Source organism: Pseudonaja textilis, chromosome 2 (assembly GCF_049901715.1).
Source record: "Pseudonaja textilis isolate UNSWEBS1 chromosome 2, rPseTex1.2, whole genome shotgun sequence".
Classification (NCBI taxonomy): domain Eukaryota; kingdom Metazoa; phylum Chordata; class Lepidosauria; order Squamata; family Elapidae; genus Pseudonaja; species Pseudonaja textilis.
The window spans coordinates 6095957-6112438 of NC_141991.1; the positions used below are offsets into that span (position 1 = coordinate 6095957).

At 46.6% G+C, this 16482-nt stretch overlaps 1 protein-coding gene across 2 annotated transcripts; it reads left to right on the top strand.

Annotated features, from left to right (window-relative positions):
• The first annotated feature begins 8 nt into the window (after positions 1–8).
• Positions 9–15635, top strand: LOC113450951 (zinc finger protein 18-like). Of its 2 annotated transcripts, XM_087927950.1 has the most exons (6): positions 9–251; positions 1529–2365; positions 7694–7808; positions 7924–7991; positions 11557–11677; positions 12265–15635. In XM_087927950.1, exons 2-6 carry the CDS (start codon positions 1676–1678, stop codon positions 13437–13439), a joined length of 2169 nt encoding a protein of 722 aa, XP_087784076.1. In that variant the 5' UTR covers positions 9–251; positions 1529–1675; the 3' UTR covers positions 13440–15635. The 2 variants fall into 2 exon arrangements, with proteins under 2 accessions (XP_087784076.1, XP_087784077.1); XM_087927951.1 differs by lacking the exons at positions 9–251; positions 1529–2365 and adding an exon at positions 2411–6353 and having other exon boundaries at positions 12265–15633.
• The last annotated feature ends 847 nt before the right edge of the window (positions 15636–16482 follow it).

Genomic DNA, 16482 nt, shown 5'->3' on the forward strand with positions numbered 1-16482 from the left:
CTCCCCCCGGAAATGGGCTTTTGTGTGTGTGGGAGGGAGGAAGCGTGGAGTTTGGGAGGTCGGGAAGCACATCTAGCTCCCAGCGGGGTTTCTCTAATTTTTTTTTTTAAATTATTTTTAAATCACAATTGCAAACAGCCGGAAGGAAGAAAAGAGCTGATGCAACGTGTGGAAGCAGAAACCAAGGTTTACAGGACGCTCGGATGCCTTTGTAGTGCAAAGTGGGGGGAAAAATTGGAAAAAGGAGGCAGGTAAACTTGATTTTTCATCCTATTACACGATTATCACATGTGTATTGTTTGTACATTGTAATACAGAGTATATATGACACACGTGAATATAACACCCTGCAGTAATGCTATACATTAAATATACACGTTATTTATCATCATTGTTCTTAGTGTTATTGATTCCTGTGCATCTAGTGAACGCTTAGCTCCATTCAGTTGCGCTGATTCCACCCCATGCAAGGGATTAAGGCTAGGAATCTTCAAACTTGACAGCTTTAAGACTTGTGGACTTCAACTCCCAGAATCCCTGAGCTAACATGACTGGAGGAGGAATTCTGAGAGTTGAAGTCCCCAAAGCTGTCAAGTTTGAAGACCCCTGTTTGTCTACAAGGTTGATCCCCTCTTCTCTGTGACAGTCCCTCAGATGTTAGAAAACTGCTATCATATCAGTCCTGCTCTTCATTAGACTAGACGAAGGGTCTTCAAGCTTGGCAAGTTTAAGACTTGTGGACTTCAACTCCCAGAATTCCTGAGCTAACATGGCTGGAGGAGGAATTCTGGGAGTTCAAAGTCCACAAGTCTGAAAGCTGTCAAATTTGAGGACCCCTGGATTAAGGGGTCATTAAAAGACTAAAAAAAAAAAAATTCCTGTGCATCTATATAGCCCTTTGCTTCAGGAGCTCAAGGTGGCATAAATAGAAAACCCCAATTTATCACCCAACAACAATTTTGTGAGGTAGGTCAGAAAGAGAGTATCCTCCCTCAGTTGTATTATTGGAAGAATGTGATCTTTCTTCTCAAGAGAGGGAATAAAGAAGAATATTTGGAGGTCAGGGTTGAAATGAGGGGTTCTTGATGCTCTCTGAGCTTGGTTTCCTTCCTTACAGACGTTTCATTACCTGATGAGGTAACATCATCGGTGTTAAGAGATAGCTTGGTTTGTCACTTTATATATTTATTAGATTTATTTGCCACCCGTCTCATTTTGAAACAACTTCAGCAGACTTACGGTATTAAAATAATAAAAGATAAAATATTTCCAAAGGGGAATCCCAATCAAAGATAAAATTACAGTTAAAAGATGGATGAAGAAAGGAGCAGGAATGCAGAGCGGAGGTAGGATTGCCTCTTAAGTTAATCAACCACCCCTGGTGTGGTGCTCTATTATTAAACATTAATATTTGCAATATTTCTAGCTTTTTATTTTTATTCAATCAGGCGAGATTAAAAAAACCCAGCAGCCTGAAGCCACCCAGCGTTTCCTCTGGCTGATTTGCAAATTCCTTTTGTGTCTTTAGCTTTTCTTCCTTGACCGACAAGGATCCACAAAACCTGAGGAATTGCCCTTGAATGCCAGCATAGTTGCAACAGTTTGGATCCCGGGGGCAGGTTCTGGATCGTCGGGCTGGGTGGAGCTTTTGCCTGGAGACCGTCTGAAAAGTACAATGGAAGAGCGGGATCTGAGGGATCCCCCACCAAAGAAAGACCCTCGCGGAGAGGAACCCCTGCCCCAAGGGACGGGCAGAGAGATCAAGCAGGAACCGGATGAGGGATCCCTTCAGCAGTGGGAAGCTCAGTGGCGGGAGTTCCTGAAGACGGTGGAGACTCCATGTCCGGGGAGCTCTAAGCCACCCGTGGATCTGTGGGAAAACAGTTTGGCCTTCCTGGACTCCTTTGAGCAGGTGGCCCAGGCCTGTCGGTGGCCCAAGGAGGAATGGGTACCCCAGCTCCAGCCAGCCTTGAGCGGAGAGGCCCAGCAGGCCTTTCTGAACCTGGGCGGGTGCAGCAAGGGGGATTATGGGAAAGTGAAGGCAGCCATTTTGCAAAGGGAAGCCCAGCGGCGGGAGGAACAGCGTCAACATTTCCGGCGCTTCCGTTACCAGGAAGCTGAAGGGCCCCGAGGGGCTTACAGCCGACTCCAGGAACATTGCCGGCGGTGGCTGAAGGCGGACATGTCCACCAAAGAGCAGATCGTGGAGCTGCTGATCCTAGAGCAGTTCCTGGCCATCCTGCCGCCGGAGATGCAACGCTGGGTCCGGGCATGTGGCCCAGACAACTGCTCCCAGGCAGTGGTGTTGGTCGAAGACTTCCTTGGGAAGAAGGAAGAGCTCAGCCTGTGGAAACACCACCCAGGGGTATTTCAGTGGTCCTTTCTTATGAAGTGTGAGGAGTATTGATGGCATGGTTGCATTCTTGGTCCTTGTCCAACTCATTTTTCATTGCCCCTCACCTTGATCTATTTATCACCCGTGCAATTGCAGCTAGGACGTGTGTACCAACGAGAATTAGGATCAATAAGGGAGAAGATTTGTAGCTCCCGGTTGACCTGCAGAGTCCTTGGTGCTCCCTGTCCCTGGGTGGTGTTTCTTGCAGACCTTCATCACCCAACTAGATGATGTCATCGGGGCTAATGATGTTATCTAGCAGTGGCGATGTCCCCTCGTTGGAGTGAGGAAAGATCGGCAAGAAAGCAACCAAGCTCAAGAGAGCACCGAGGACCTCTTGGGCTGTGACGGGATCGTGCAGTGTGACATCACATAGCGATTGTGACTGCCCGGTGGCCATTATTAGGTGGATACCACAAGGTCGTAGGGGTCCCATGGTTGCGTAGTCGCCATTTGCAACCAATGGAATAGGAATCGAGGAAAGGAGAGGAGAGTAAAGAGAGAATCAAATAGAATAAGAATAGAAATAGAATAGGAATGGAATGCAATAGAATAGATGGAATGGAATAGGAATAGGAATAGGAGTGAAGTGGAATGGAATTCTTTATTGGCCAAGTGTGATTGGACAGAGAAGGAATTTGTCTTGGTGCAAATGCTTGGTACATAAAAGAAAAGATACATTTGTCAATTAGGATTAGAATTAGAAAACAGAGTTGGAAGTGACCTTGAAGTCTGCTAGTCCAACCTCCTGCTTAGGCAGGAAAAACTATACCATTTCAGACATCTTTTAAAAAACTTCCTGTGTTGAAGCATTGACAACTTCTGGAGGCAAGTTGTTCCACTGATTAATTGTTCCAACTGTCAGGAAATTTCCTCCTTAGTTCTAAGTTGCTTCTCTCCTTGATTAGTTTCCACCCATGGCTTCTTCTCCTGCCCTCAGGGGGCTTTGGAGAATAGCTTTGACTCCCTCTTCTTTGGGGCAGCCCCTGAGATAACTGGAAGACTGCTATCATGTCACCCCTAGCCTTAACTAGACCTAGGGTCTCCAAATGTGGCAACTTTAAGATTTGTGGGCTTCAACTCCCAGAATTCCTCAGCTAAGTCATGCTGTCCGGCCAATTCTGGGAGTTGAAGTCCACAAGTCTTAAAGTTGCCAAGTTTGGAGACTCCTCAAGTAGACCTACCCAATTCCAGCTACCGTTTTTTGTATCTTTTAACCTCCGGTCCCCAACGTATGTTGGCTTCCTTTAGAGCAGAGACACCAGCATATCAAGCAAGACTTTTTATAAGGAGAGATTTTTAAGAAAATGCCTTGAAATAGAAGTTGGGCCACCTGCACCCAATTCCCCCACCACCACCACCAATCTGTAGGCCCTAGCTGGCTTTCACTTCAGGTTCAGCAACTGTCAGCTGAAAACCCACCTTCAAGGCCACTGAGCATTCAAAATATCTCTTCTGCTCTGGCTTCCACCCTGTCCCGCAGCTAGGCATTTTTTTCAAGCCAGAAGAAAGCAGAAATCCATCCATGGAACATTCATGATATTTGTTCTACTGTGGCTGGAACGCAGCAGGGAGCGACCTTAGGAAAATCATCCTGGGAAAGGCCTATCACTATCTCCCAGAACAGGGTTCCCCCAAACTTGGCAACTTTTAAGACTTGTGGACTTCAACTCCCAAGAACTGGCTGAGGAATTCTGGATGTTGAAGTCCACAAGGCTTAAAGTTGCCAAGTTTGGAGACCTCTGCCCCAGAAGAACAGCCATGGAGAGCGGTCCAGAATGCAACCCTTGGTTGTATAAACAGAAGCATAGAATCAAAATCACACGAAGTATTAGTTCCACTTTATAAGTAAAGCCACCCCTGAAATATTGCATCTGGTTTTGGTCCTAACCGTTGCAAAAGAGACCTTGGAAAAAGTGCAGAAAAGAACAATTAGGATGATTAAAAAGGCCCGGAGAATATAAAACACTTAAGGAACAGTTACAGGACTTGGGTTTGGGCTATTCTAGAGAAAAGAAGAATTAGGGGTGACATGATAACAGTGTTCCGGTATTGGAGAGGCTATCACAAAAAAGACGGGGGTCAACTTATTCTCCAAAGCACTGAAGAAGAGAAACAAGGGATGGAAAATAATCAAAAGAGAGAAGCAACCTGGAATTAAGGAGGCACTGTCCTCACAGTGAGGACAATTAACCTGTGGAACAGCTTGCCACCAGAAGTTGTGGTTGCTTCATCACTGGAGGTTTTGAAGAAGAGACTGGACAGTCCCTTGTCTGGAATGGAACAGGAGGTTCTCGTGCTTGAGCCAAGGGTTGGGTTAGAAGATCTTCCTTCCAGCTCTATCCTGTTCCAGAATTCTGGAATGGGAAGGAGACCCCCTGAGAGGAGTCAATTATTAAGTCAATTCAGAGGAGCTTCAACATTAAGAAACAAGAAAACGAGGAGATAGGACAGCCTTCTTCCTCCTTTCCCCCCATTGAAAATGGTCCCTCTCTGCCCTTCTTCTTGTTAGTTGCAAAGTTGTGCCCAACCCATCGCGACCCCATGGACAGCGTTCCTCCAGGAACCTTCCTGTCCTCTACCATCTTCTGGAGTCCATTTAAGCTCACGCCGATTGCTTCACTGACTCCATCCAGCCACCTCATTCTCTGCCGACCCCTTCTTCTTTGGCCCTCAATCGTTCCCCAGTATGAGGCTCTTCTCCAGTGAGTCCTTCCTTCTCATGAGGTGGCCAAAGTCTTTTGAGTTTCATCTTCAGGATCTGCCCTTCAAAAGAGCAGTCAGGGTTGGCCTCCTCCAGGACTAACCGGTTTAATCGCCTTTGCAGTCCAAGGGACGCGTAGGCGTCGTCTCCAGCACCAGAGTACAAAGGCCTCCGTTCTTTGGCGCTCAGCCTTCCTTATGGTCCAGCTTTCTCAGCCATACCTTGTAACTGAAAAAAAAACACATATCCTTGACGATATGCACTTTTGTTGGCAGGGTGATATCTCTGCTTTTTAGTATGCTGTCTAGATCTGCCATAGCTTTCCTCCCCAGGAGCAAAAGCATCTTAATTTCTTGGCTGAAGTCCCCATCTGCGGTGACCTTGGAGCCCAGGAAAATAAAATCTCTGTCACTCCCTCCATGTCTTCCCCATCTATTTGCCAGGAATTGAGTGGGCCGGATGCCATGATCTTAGTTTTCTTTATGTTGGGTTTCAAGCCAACTTTTGCACTCTCCTCCTTCACCTGCATCAAAGAGGCTCTTTGGTTCCTCTTCATTTTCTGCCATTTAGAGTCGTTTTTAGAGCTTCCAGCTCTATTCTGATTCAAATGACTCCGATTCAGCCCTCGGATTCAGATATGAGAAAGGGGCATCAGGCGCTTCCCCGCTTTTGGCCACCGGAGGGCGAAGGTTTTGGCTGGTTTTCCAGAGGAGGCTAGGGAGGGAGGGCCTTGCCACTTTTCTAGCACTCGCTCTCCTTAACCCTTGGAGCTCCGCCGGGCGTGAAAAGGCTGCAGGAGAGACTTGCCGGGGAGAGATCCGGAAGTGAGGGCAGGGCGGGTTGCGAGGGCTCTTCCCCTGCAAAGAGAGGCCGAGGAGGGAGAGAGATACGTGCCCGGCCCTCCACCGGGTTCAATCCCGGGTCGCACGCATGATGGAGGAAACCACCACCGGGCGCTCAAAAATCCAACCCTGGAACTTCAGGAGCCTCCGTTACCAGGAGGCCGAGGGTCCCCGAGGACTTTGCAACCGACTCCATGACTTTTGTAGGCGATGGCTGAGACCAGAAAAGCACACGAAAGCTCAGATGCTGGACCTGGTGGTTCTGGAGCAGCTCCTGGTCCTTCTGCCCCCCGAGATGGAGAGCCGGGTGCGGGAGTGTGGAGCAGAGACCAGCTCCCAGGCGGTGGCTTTGCTGGAAGGCTTCCTCCTGAGCCAGGCGGAGGAGCCGCCGAAGGAGCAGGTCCAGCCACAGGTGAGGCACTTTAGTCTAGGGAGCTCAGACACGTGTTGGCATGTTTCACCCCTCCTTCCCAAACTTCTCTGGCCTTCATAGGGGGAGATCTCCCACGAATTCTTGTGGGACATTGTTCCATTGTTTTTTTTCACTCAACCTCAGTGATGGATATTGGGGGCTTTGAGGTTGTGTTCCGAATATAATGCTCCACTTTATTAATAGAATAGAATAGAAATAGAATAGGAAAAGAAAATAAATAGAATAGAATAAAAATAAAATGGGAATAGGAATAGAATAGAAATTAGAACAGAATAGAATAGAAATAGAATAGAATAAAAATAAAATAGGAATAGAATAAGAATAGGAATAGAATAGAAATAGAAAAGAAATTAGAATAGAAATAGAATAGTAAAGAAATTAGAATAGAACAGAAGAGAATAGAATACAATGTAAATAGAATAGGAAAAGAAAATAAATAGAGTAGAATAAAAATACAATGGGAATAAGAATAGAATAAGGAATAGAATTGAAATAGAAAAGAAATTAGAATAGAAATAGAATAGAAAAATTAGAATAGAACAGAACAGAATAAAAATAAAATAGGAATAGAATAGATTAAGGAATAGGAATAGAATAGAAATAGAAAAGAAATTAGAATAGAATAGAATAAACAGAGTTGGAAGGGACTTTGGAGGTCTTCTAGTCCAACCCCCTGCCTAGGCAGGAAACCCTACACCACTTCAGACAAATGGTTGTCCAACATCTTTTTAAAAATTTCCAGTGTTGGAGCATCATGTGATGTTCATTAATCCTGGCAAATCTAGACAGCACATTAAAAAGCAGAGACATCACCCTGCCAACAAAAGTGCGTCTAGTCAAAGCTACGGTTTTCCCAGTTGCGAGGTATGGCTGAGAAAGCTGGACCATAAGGAAAGTTGAGCGCCGAAGAACGGAGGCCTTTGAACTCTGGTGCTGGAGACGACTCCTACGTGTCCCTTGGACTCCAAAGGCGATCAAACCGGTCAGTCCTAGAGGAGATCAATCCCTGACTGCTCTTTCGAAGGCCAGATCCTGAAGATGAAACTCAACTGCTTTGGCCACCGAATGAGAAGGAAGGACTCACTGGAGAAGAGCCTCATGCTGGGAACGATGGAGGGCCAAAGAAGAAGAAGGAGACGGCAGAGAATGAGGTGGCTGGAAGCAGTCAGCGTGAGCTTAAATGGACTCCAGAAGATGGTAGAGGACAGGAAGGCCTGGAGGAACGTTGTCCGTGGGGTCGCGATGGGTCGGACACGACTTCGCAACTAACAACAACAAAACATTAATTCTGCTTCTTTTTCCCTTTCTCCTATTTGAAGGGCTGCACTGTGGAGATCAGAGATCTTGAGGGAAAGAAGAATCCATCCAATCCCCCCGGGGAACTATTTTTCAGGAAGATCCCTTGGGAAGATCCAAGTCGGGACCCCTCAGGAGGTAATTGAAGATCCTCCAATGACCCATCTGTCTTTATCTTTGCTGTCTCTTCTCTTCTATAGAATACCTCCTCATTTTGCTAATCATGCATTTTTAAATCATTTATTCCTTACAGAAATACAAAGAGTGAAGTTTTCTGGTTTTCCTGATGGAGCTCAAACAGTGGTTGAACCTCCAAATCAAGTAAGAAAGGGAAAACTTATTAGATTTCTTATTCTCCCTTCAGGAATTTCAGGAAATCTGCAGAGTGATCTCTCCTTCTACTTCCCCCTACCCTCTTTCGTTTGGACTGGGTTACTTTTGTGTTCCTGACTGACATAGAAAACAGAATAGCGCATTCAAGTTACTTTCAACCAGCATAGCTCCCTCTGTAAAATATTACTGGGACACACAATGGTTTGTCATTTCTATCCTCAGATTCTGTTTAGGAAATGGTTTTTTTTAAAAAATAACTGGTTCTGCTAGGTCTGTGATGGCGAGCCTATGGCACGCGTGCCACAAGTGGCATGCAGAGCCATTTGTGTGGGCACATGAGCCCCAGGCAAACTTACCTCACTGTGCATGTGCGCGCCTCCCAGCTGATTTTCGACCTGTTTGAGGCCTTTTTCGGCCTCCCAGAGGCTCGAGGGAAGCCTCTGGAGCCTTTGCAGGCTGAAAACCAGGCCCGTTTTGTCACTTCCTGTATTTCTGGAAATACCAGAAGTGACAAAACGAGCCCATTTTTTTCGGCCTGCAAAGACTGCAGAGGCTTCCCTCGACCCTCTGGGAGGCCGAAAAAGACCTCAAATGGGCTGAAAATCAGCTAAGAGGTACGATGCAGGTAAGGGGCGGCAGTGGGGAATTGCTTGCACATGTGCAGGGGGTGGAGTGGGGCGCACGCCTTACCTTCCACGTATTGGCACACAGTTTTTGGCACAGGAGCCCCAAAAGGTTAGCCATCACTGTGCTAGGTATTTCTCCAATGGTGAGTTTACAAGAAGTAATTTTTTAACAAGTCCTTCAAGAAATAGGAATAAACATATCACTGGTGGTAACTACTAGAGGCCCGTTCTATTTGTAATTCATTGACTTGGAATTCTGCAAGGCTAATGAAAAAGAGCTAAATGCTCACTTTGCCACATTACCGTTTTTTAAAAATGTTTATCACATCTAGCTCGAAAAATAAGCAAATCATAATAAAAAAATAAAGCAGACTATTCAAATCCAAAAAGAGTAGCCACCTAGAGCACGTAATCAAGGTACTTTGGGCTACCAAATAATTTCGCATCCTCTGCTTTGCATCTGGATTAGGAGATCAAAACATTCTCGCTTTGCAAACGGTGAGAAACGACCTTTGCAGAGAATTTTCTTTTCTTTTGATTTCTTCCATTCAGCCAGTGGCTCAGGCTACTAGAATCAATCAATGATAGACCGAGCGATAGATCAGTTGATCCAGTAATGGGATTACTTTACTGAAAGGCACTGAACGTTCTGCAGAATCAAGCCACTTGATAAAACCTGCCCCAAATATTTCTTCAGTCAAAATAAATGTCCAGAATTGTCCATTTTCCCATCTAAAATTAAGCCTTTTGTGAAGCACAGCCATTTAACTTAGTGCATATCTTTGTTTTGAGGATTTGGGAACAATGGAACAGAATACCAGAGTCGGTTGGGATCTTGGAGGTCTTCTAGTCCAACCCCCTGCTCAGACAGGAAGCTCTATAACATTTCAGATAAATAGCTGTCCAATTTCTTCTTAAACACCTGCAGTGTTGGCGCATCCGCAACTTGTGGAGGCAAGTCATTCCACTGATTAATTGTCAGGAAATTTCTATTTAGTTGTAGGTTGGTCCTCTCCTTCAATACTTTCCATCTATTGCTTCTTGGTACACTGCTATCATGTCACCCCCAGTCCTTCTTTTCATTAAACCAGACATATCCAATTCCAGCAACTGTTCTTTAGCCTCCAGTCCCCTAATCCAGGGATTCCCAACCACTGGGCCCCGGACCGGTACCGGTCCGTGGATCATTTTGTACCGGGCCGCAAAGAAAAAGCCTACTTTGCTTGGGCGCCGCCATCTTGTTTCGGCGGCACTTGAGAAAGTGCTTCCGGGTGAGCTTGTCGGTCATCAGTTGGAAAGCGGCGTTTGGGTGCTGAAGGAATCCTCGCGCCTTAGTTTTGTCAAAGGGGGGGGACGGCTTTGAACGAAGAGCTGTCCCGATGGCGGTGGAGTTTCACGTTACTCAGGAGGAGATTAAGAAAGAGCCCGAAAAGCCCATCGACCGCGAGAAGGTACAAAGGAGGAGTTGAAGGTGGCGGGGAGAAGCGGGGGACGGTCCGTGGATCATTTTGTACCGGGCCACAAAGAAAAAGCCTACTTTGCTTGGGCGCCGCCATCTTGTTTTGGCAGCACTTGAGAAAGTGCTTCCAGGTGAGCTTGTCGGTTGTCGGTTGGAAAGCGGCGTTTGGGTGCTGAAGGAATCCTCGCGCCTTAGTTTTGTCAAAGGGGGGGGACGGCTTTGAACGAAGAGCTGTCCCGATCGCGGTGGAGTTTCACGTTACTCAGGAGGAGATTAAGAAAGAGCCCGAAAAGCCCATCGACCGCGAGAAGGTACAAAGGAGGAGTTGAAGGTGGCGGGGAGAAGCGGGGGACGGTCTGTGGATCATTTTGTACCAGGCCGCAAAGAATGAATAATCGTGAAACTGGTCCCTGGTACAAAAAAGGTTGGGACCACTGCCCTAATCATCTTGGTTGCTCTTCTCTGCACTTTTTCTAAAGCCTCAACATCTTTTTTACATCGTGGTGACCAAAACCAGATACACTCTTCCACGTGTGGCCTTACCCAGGCATTATTGTAAAGTGGCATTATCGCTTCATGCGATCTTGATTCGATCTCCCTTTGTTAATGCAGCCTAGAAGCAGGTTGGCTGTTTTGAGAAGGGCTCACTTCCTTGTTGACTTTGTCCGACATCAGCGAAGAAGGTCGTAAGTGAGATCACCTGACTGCGGGACGCCGCGACGTCCAAATTGTGATCCAATTTCCATCACAGTCACGTAACTAAGGGGACATTGCGATGGCCACAACGGTGAGGCCATCCCATTGCCCACGCCTCTTTTTCGGCACTGTTGTATTTCTAAACAGTCGCTCAATGAGTGGACATTAAATGAGGACTACCTGTGGCAGTAGTGGGATTCGATTTTTTTTTACTACCAGTTCTGTGGGCATGGCTTGATGGGCGTGGTATGGCTTGGTGGGCGCGGCACGGAAGGATACTGTAAATCTCCATTACCACCACATTTCAAGGGGAAGGATACTGCAAAATCCCTGTTCCCTCCCCACCCCACTAGCCTGCTTTCCAGCTCCGTTCTCCTGTGTAGGGTAACCAAAGAAGACCCAGCCGATCAGCTGGGACTCGGGAGGCAGAGAATAGATGAGGGCGGAGCCAATCAGAGGTGGTATTTTCCAGTTCTCTGAATTACTCAAAATTTCCGCTTCCGGTTCTCCAGAACTGGTCAGAACCTGCTGAATCCCCGCCTCTGACCTGTGATCTCCTTTGGCATCTCTCTAATATACTCAGCTTTGAGCCTCTAAACATGTACCCCAATAGTCTGACCTCAAAGAGCTTTAGAGGCCACACCTAAAAATTTGCAGGGTCCTTGTGTCCCTGATGGTTGAAAATTGTGTTTGTGTTTGCCGCCTATTTTAAACCGTTTTTGTCGAGTGTCCGAGGGGCTGATAGAGAGCAATGCCGTCCTTTCCTTTATAGGTATTGCCGGAGGAAGTGGCCACAATCTCCAGAATTAGCCAGGTTGAATCCGAGGCTGGGTGGAGGCTGCTGTATGTGGAGACCAAGAAGGAGAATGAGGACGCCAATGTTGACCACTTAGGTAAGGAGGCCTTCTCTTGTTTTCCTTACGGTCAAGTGGACAATCTGTATAAGCCCTACCCCCAAAATAAGCCCTAATTAAGACTCCGCCCCCTCCAGGGTACACGGGTTAAATTAAGGTAGGGTGGGGATGGAAGGTTGGAGCTGCCCTACTATTTACCTTAATATGGTTGCCGCTGGGCCTTGCACACTCTGACACCGGCCCATTTCTTCTGTGGCCAACAAGGCCACACAAGAAGTTCTTGAAGGCTTCGGACAACGAAAAGGAGGTCAGGGCCGACATGCACAAGTGAGGTGAGTCAGTGGATGACACACACACCCCTCCAAAAAATAAAAAATAAAACCTGGTGCCTTTTTGGGTGGCAAAAATATATAATTTTGGGGGAAACACAGAAGCAGTGACAGGTTTTGTATTTTGTGATTTTTGTCCAGTTCTTTCTCTTCTTTTCTGCTGTCTCTTGGTCCTGCCACAGAACTTTCTATTCAGAACTTTTTTTTCTCATTGGAAACCCCGAATATTTTGGAAGAGGCTACTTCTGAATAATTTGCTTTGTGCTCTAACCAATCTCCCAACCTTAATTCCAACAGGATCCGAATGGAAAAGCGAGACAGAGGGAAAACTCTGTGGCGATTTCTCTGAAGAAACTGACCAGGAACCTTTCGAAGAGAAAGCCTGGAGCCGAGTTCAACCCGCACACTGTGAAAGAAACCAACAAGGAGAATGGATCGATAAATCCCTTCCTTGCCCAGTCGGAGAGGTCCATCAAATCTCACTCCAGCAAAACCGCCAGGGAGGAGAGGAAAGGAATGGATGCCCCAGTGATCACTGGGAAATGTCTGCTGAGATTGAACCTCAGAAAAGAATCTTTGGGAAGAACGCCGGAGACAAGGAAGTGCTTTCTGAAGGAGAGGGTTCATATACATTTCTGGAAAAAGGAGAAAAGTTTCTGGGCCCTTTAATTCCTCCTTCGTATCAGGCTGCCCATGCCGATGGACCACGTCAACCCTCTGATTTAAGCAAAAGCGTTTACGGTCCATCCAACCAGCAGAAACTGCCGAGAACCCCCAAAGTGGAAAAGTTGTATAAATGCTTGGAATGCGGGAAGTCCTTCAGCCGCAGCGCCCACCTGAACTCCCACCAGATCATCCACACCGGAGAAAAACCGTACACGTGTTTAGAGTGCGGGAGGAGCTTCGTTCAGAGCGCTCACCTCGCCTCCCATCAAATTATCCACACGGGGGAGAAGCCATACCGGTGCTCGGAGTGCGGGAAAAGTTTCAACAAGAGCACCAACTTCCTGAGGCATCAGAAGATCCACAAAGGGGAGAAGCCGCACCAGTGCGCCGATTGCAACAAGACTTTCTCCGACAAACAGAGTCTCATTCAGCACCAAAGGGTTCACACGGGGGAGAGGCCCTACAAATGCTACGAGTGCGGGAAGAGCTTCAGCCACAAGGGCAGCCTCAATGCGCATCAGCGGATGCACACGGGCGAGAAGCCGTACGGATGCACGGATTGCGAGAAGAGCTTCCGGGATCAATCGAGCCTTATTAGACATAAGAGAACCCACACCGGGGAGAAGCCGTATATCTGCTCCGAGTGTGGGAAAAGCTTCAGCCAGAGCACCAACTTGATTTTGCATCAAAGGGTCCACGCTGACGGGAACTTTTTGGCAGATTCTCCCCAAAAACTTAACACGGGGATGGCCGTGTTAGACTTTCCACCAAATCCTGCAAACGGTTTAGTGGCGCTTGAAAGCTAAGGGGTGCTTTTGGCTCAGGTATCAGTAACTGTGTGAAGCATCTTGGAGTCCTTAGTGGACAATAACTTAAATATGAGCCAGCCGTGTGCTGCAACTACCAAACACACCAACACAGTTCTAGGCTGCATAAACAGAGGGATAGAATCAAGATCACGTAAAATGTTAATACCGTTTTATAATGCTTCGATAAGGCCACACTTGGAATACGGCCTCCAGTTCTGCTTGTCAGGATGTAAAAAAGAGGTTGAGACTCTAGAAAGAGTGCAGAGAAGAGCAACAAAGATGATTAGAGGACTAAAACATATTGTCAGATCCGTGTATCTGCCATTCTTCCGTGGAAGAAGAAGCGGGGAGGGAAGTTGGTATAGGTAATCCTTTTCGATGTAACCTGAATATATTGAATTTGTATAACCTACACATGATATATAACTGAAGGTTGGGCGGGGCAGATGTCCAGAAACCTATCACCTCTTGAAGAGACAGCAAGGGACCATAAAAATTCCAGCTCCGGAAGATAAGCCCTGAGAAACTCTTCGAAAGATCGTTCCCAAAGAAGCGGCGAGGGGGAATTAACGTGTTGTGTCTTTGTTTGACAAAATATACATCAAGATAAGGGGAGGGGATTTAAACTCCTTTATCACTGCATGCCTGAGTGACGTTAGACGCTGCTTTGAATCCCTACATGAATTGTCTCATCTCAATAAACATCCAGTGATTAGAAGTTCATTCTCTTTGGTTGAATGGGAAAAATCCAGTTGCTGACACATATGAAGAACGGTTGCAGGAATAAATAAATAAATGCTCTGTCTTACAAATTGGCAAAAAAAAAATAATAATAATCAGAAAATAAACTACAGGCTGAATAGTCAAGACCTTGTTGATGATCCAAACTCTGTCAAGGACCTTGGAGTACTCATCTCTAATGATCTAAGTGCTAGAGCCCACTGTAACTATATAGCCAAAAAGGCATTAAGAGTTGTTAACCTAATCTTACAGAGCTTTTTCTCTGGTAATATCACACTACTAACTAGGGCATACAAAACATTTGCTAGACCAATAGTCGAATACAGCTCATCAGTCTGGAACCCACATTACGTATCTGATATTAGCACAATTGAGAAAGTCCAGAAATATTTCACAAGAAGAGTTCTCCACTCCTCTATTCGTTGTAGAATACCTTATGCCACCAGACTTGAAATTCTAGACCTAGAAAACCTTGAATTACGCCGTCTTCGGTCCGATCTAAGTACGGTATATAAAATCATACATGGCAGTGTCCTAATTGTCAATGAATACTTCAGCTTCAACCATAACAGTACAAGAGCACACAATAGATACAAACTCAAGGTAAACCACACCAAACTTGATTGCAGGAAATACGACTTCAGCAACAGAGTGGTCAATGTCTGGAATACGCGACCTGACTCTGTGGTTTCTTTCCCAAACCCCAAAAACTTTAACCTTAGACTGTCTACTATTGACCTCACCCCTTTCCTAAGAGGTCTGTATGGGGTGTGCATAAGCGCACCAATGTGCCTCCCGTCCCTGTCCTATTGTTTCTTTTATTTTTATTTTTTTCTTATATGTATCCATGTATTCATAACTATGTTTTTACTTATACCTATTATCTTGTAAGCGATTGACAAACCAAATAAATAAATAAAATAAAAATAAATTGGGTATGTCTAGTCTAGTGAAAAGAAGGATTTGGGGGGGATATGATAGTAATCTTCCACTATTTGAGGGGCTGCCACAAAGAAGAGAGAGTCAACTTATTTTCCAAAGCACCAGAAGGCAAGACAAGAAGGAATGGATGGAAACTAATCAAGGAGAGAAGCAATTTAGAACCAAGGAGAAATTCCCTGACCATGAGAACAATTGAATCAGTGGAAAGGCCTGCCTCCAGGAGTTGTTAGGGGTTGGACTAGAAGACCTTCCAGATCCCTTCCAATTCTGTTATTCTGTTAACCTGCTTCTTCGTTCCATCAGAGGCCTTGGTGTTTCCATTTCCGCTCTTAACATGTCTACGCTGAACTCCATGACTTTTCTGTCCGAGCTGCCATCTTTACGGAGCTTGGAAGCTCATTAAAAAGATGCACGTGAAATATGCACAATATACATACGGTGCTCCCTGTATGTCTTCTCTCGGGACTCTCTTGCTTAAATGGTTACCGTTTGTTGGCAACGCAGGCAGGGGTGGGCTTCAAAAATTTTAGCAACGGGTTCTCTGCCCGGGTGTTGGGTGTTGGGTGGTTCTCTGCCTGGTTGTTGGGTGTTGGGTGGTTCTCTGCCCGGTTGTTGGGTGGACCGGGCCATGGTGGGCACGGCCTAGTTGGCCTCTTGCACCATGGCGGGGTGGGCGTGGTTTTTGTCTTCCCCGGGCTCTGGAGGCTTTCCTTGAACCTCCAGGAGGGTGAAAATGGCTTCCCCAGGTTCACTGGAAGCTGGAAACAGGCCCGTTTCCGGCCTTCCTGAACTTCCTGAAGGCCCGTTTTTTTGCCCTTCCTCAGCCTCCGTGCATATCCTGTACTTACCTGCATCCAAAATGGGCCACGTGAAGACTCCTGGGAGGGGAGGCGTGGGGTGGGCAGGGCCAGCCAGGAGTGGGATTTGGGAGTTGTCCGAACTGCACAGAATCTTAACTACGGGCTCTCCCAACCCCTGCGAACCCCCAGCAGCCCATTCCTGAACGCAGGTGGTTCTTAGTTTACAACCCTTCGCTTAATAACCATTTAAGGTTATAAGGGCTTTAGGAAAAGCGACATAACTTTGCTTGCCTCTAGATCAGTGGTCCCCAACCACTGGGCCCCGGACTGGTACTGGTCCTTGGATCATTTTGTACCGGGCCGCCTATTTTGCTTGGGTGCCGCCATCTTGTTTTGACGGTGCTTGAGAAAGTGCTTCCGGGTGAGCTTGTCGGTCATCGGTTGGAAAGTGGCGTTTGGGTGCTGAAGGAATCCTCACGCCTTAGTTTTGTCGAAGGGGGGTGGTGGCTTCGAATGAAGAGCCGTCCCGATGGCGGTGGAGTCTCGCGTTACTCAGG

Bases quoted from the DNA above. Each gene is read 5' to 3' on its own strand.
- LOC113450951 (XM_087927950.1), top strand. From the start codon at position 1,676: ATGGAAGAGCGGGATCTGAGGGATCCCCCACCAAAGAAAGACCCTCGC. The intron at 7,992-11,556 runs GTAAGAAAGGGA...TTTCCTTTATAG, and splicing joins TGGTTGAACCTCCAAATCAA to GTATTGCCGGAGGAAGTGGC. The intron at 11,678-12,264 runs GTAAGGAGGCCT...TAATTCCAACAG, and splicing joins CGCCAATGTTGACCACTTAG to GATCCGAATGGAAAAGCGAG.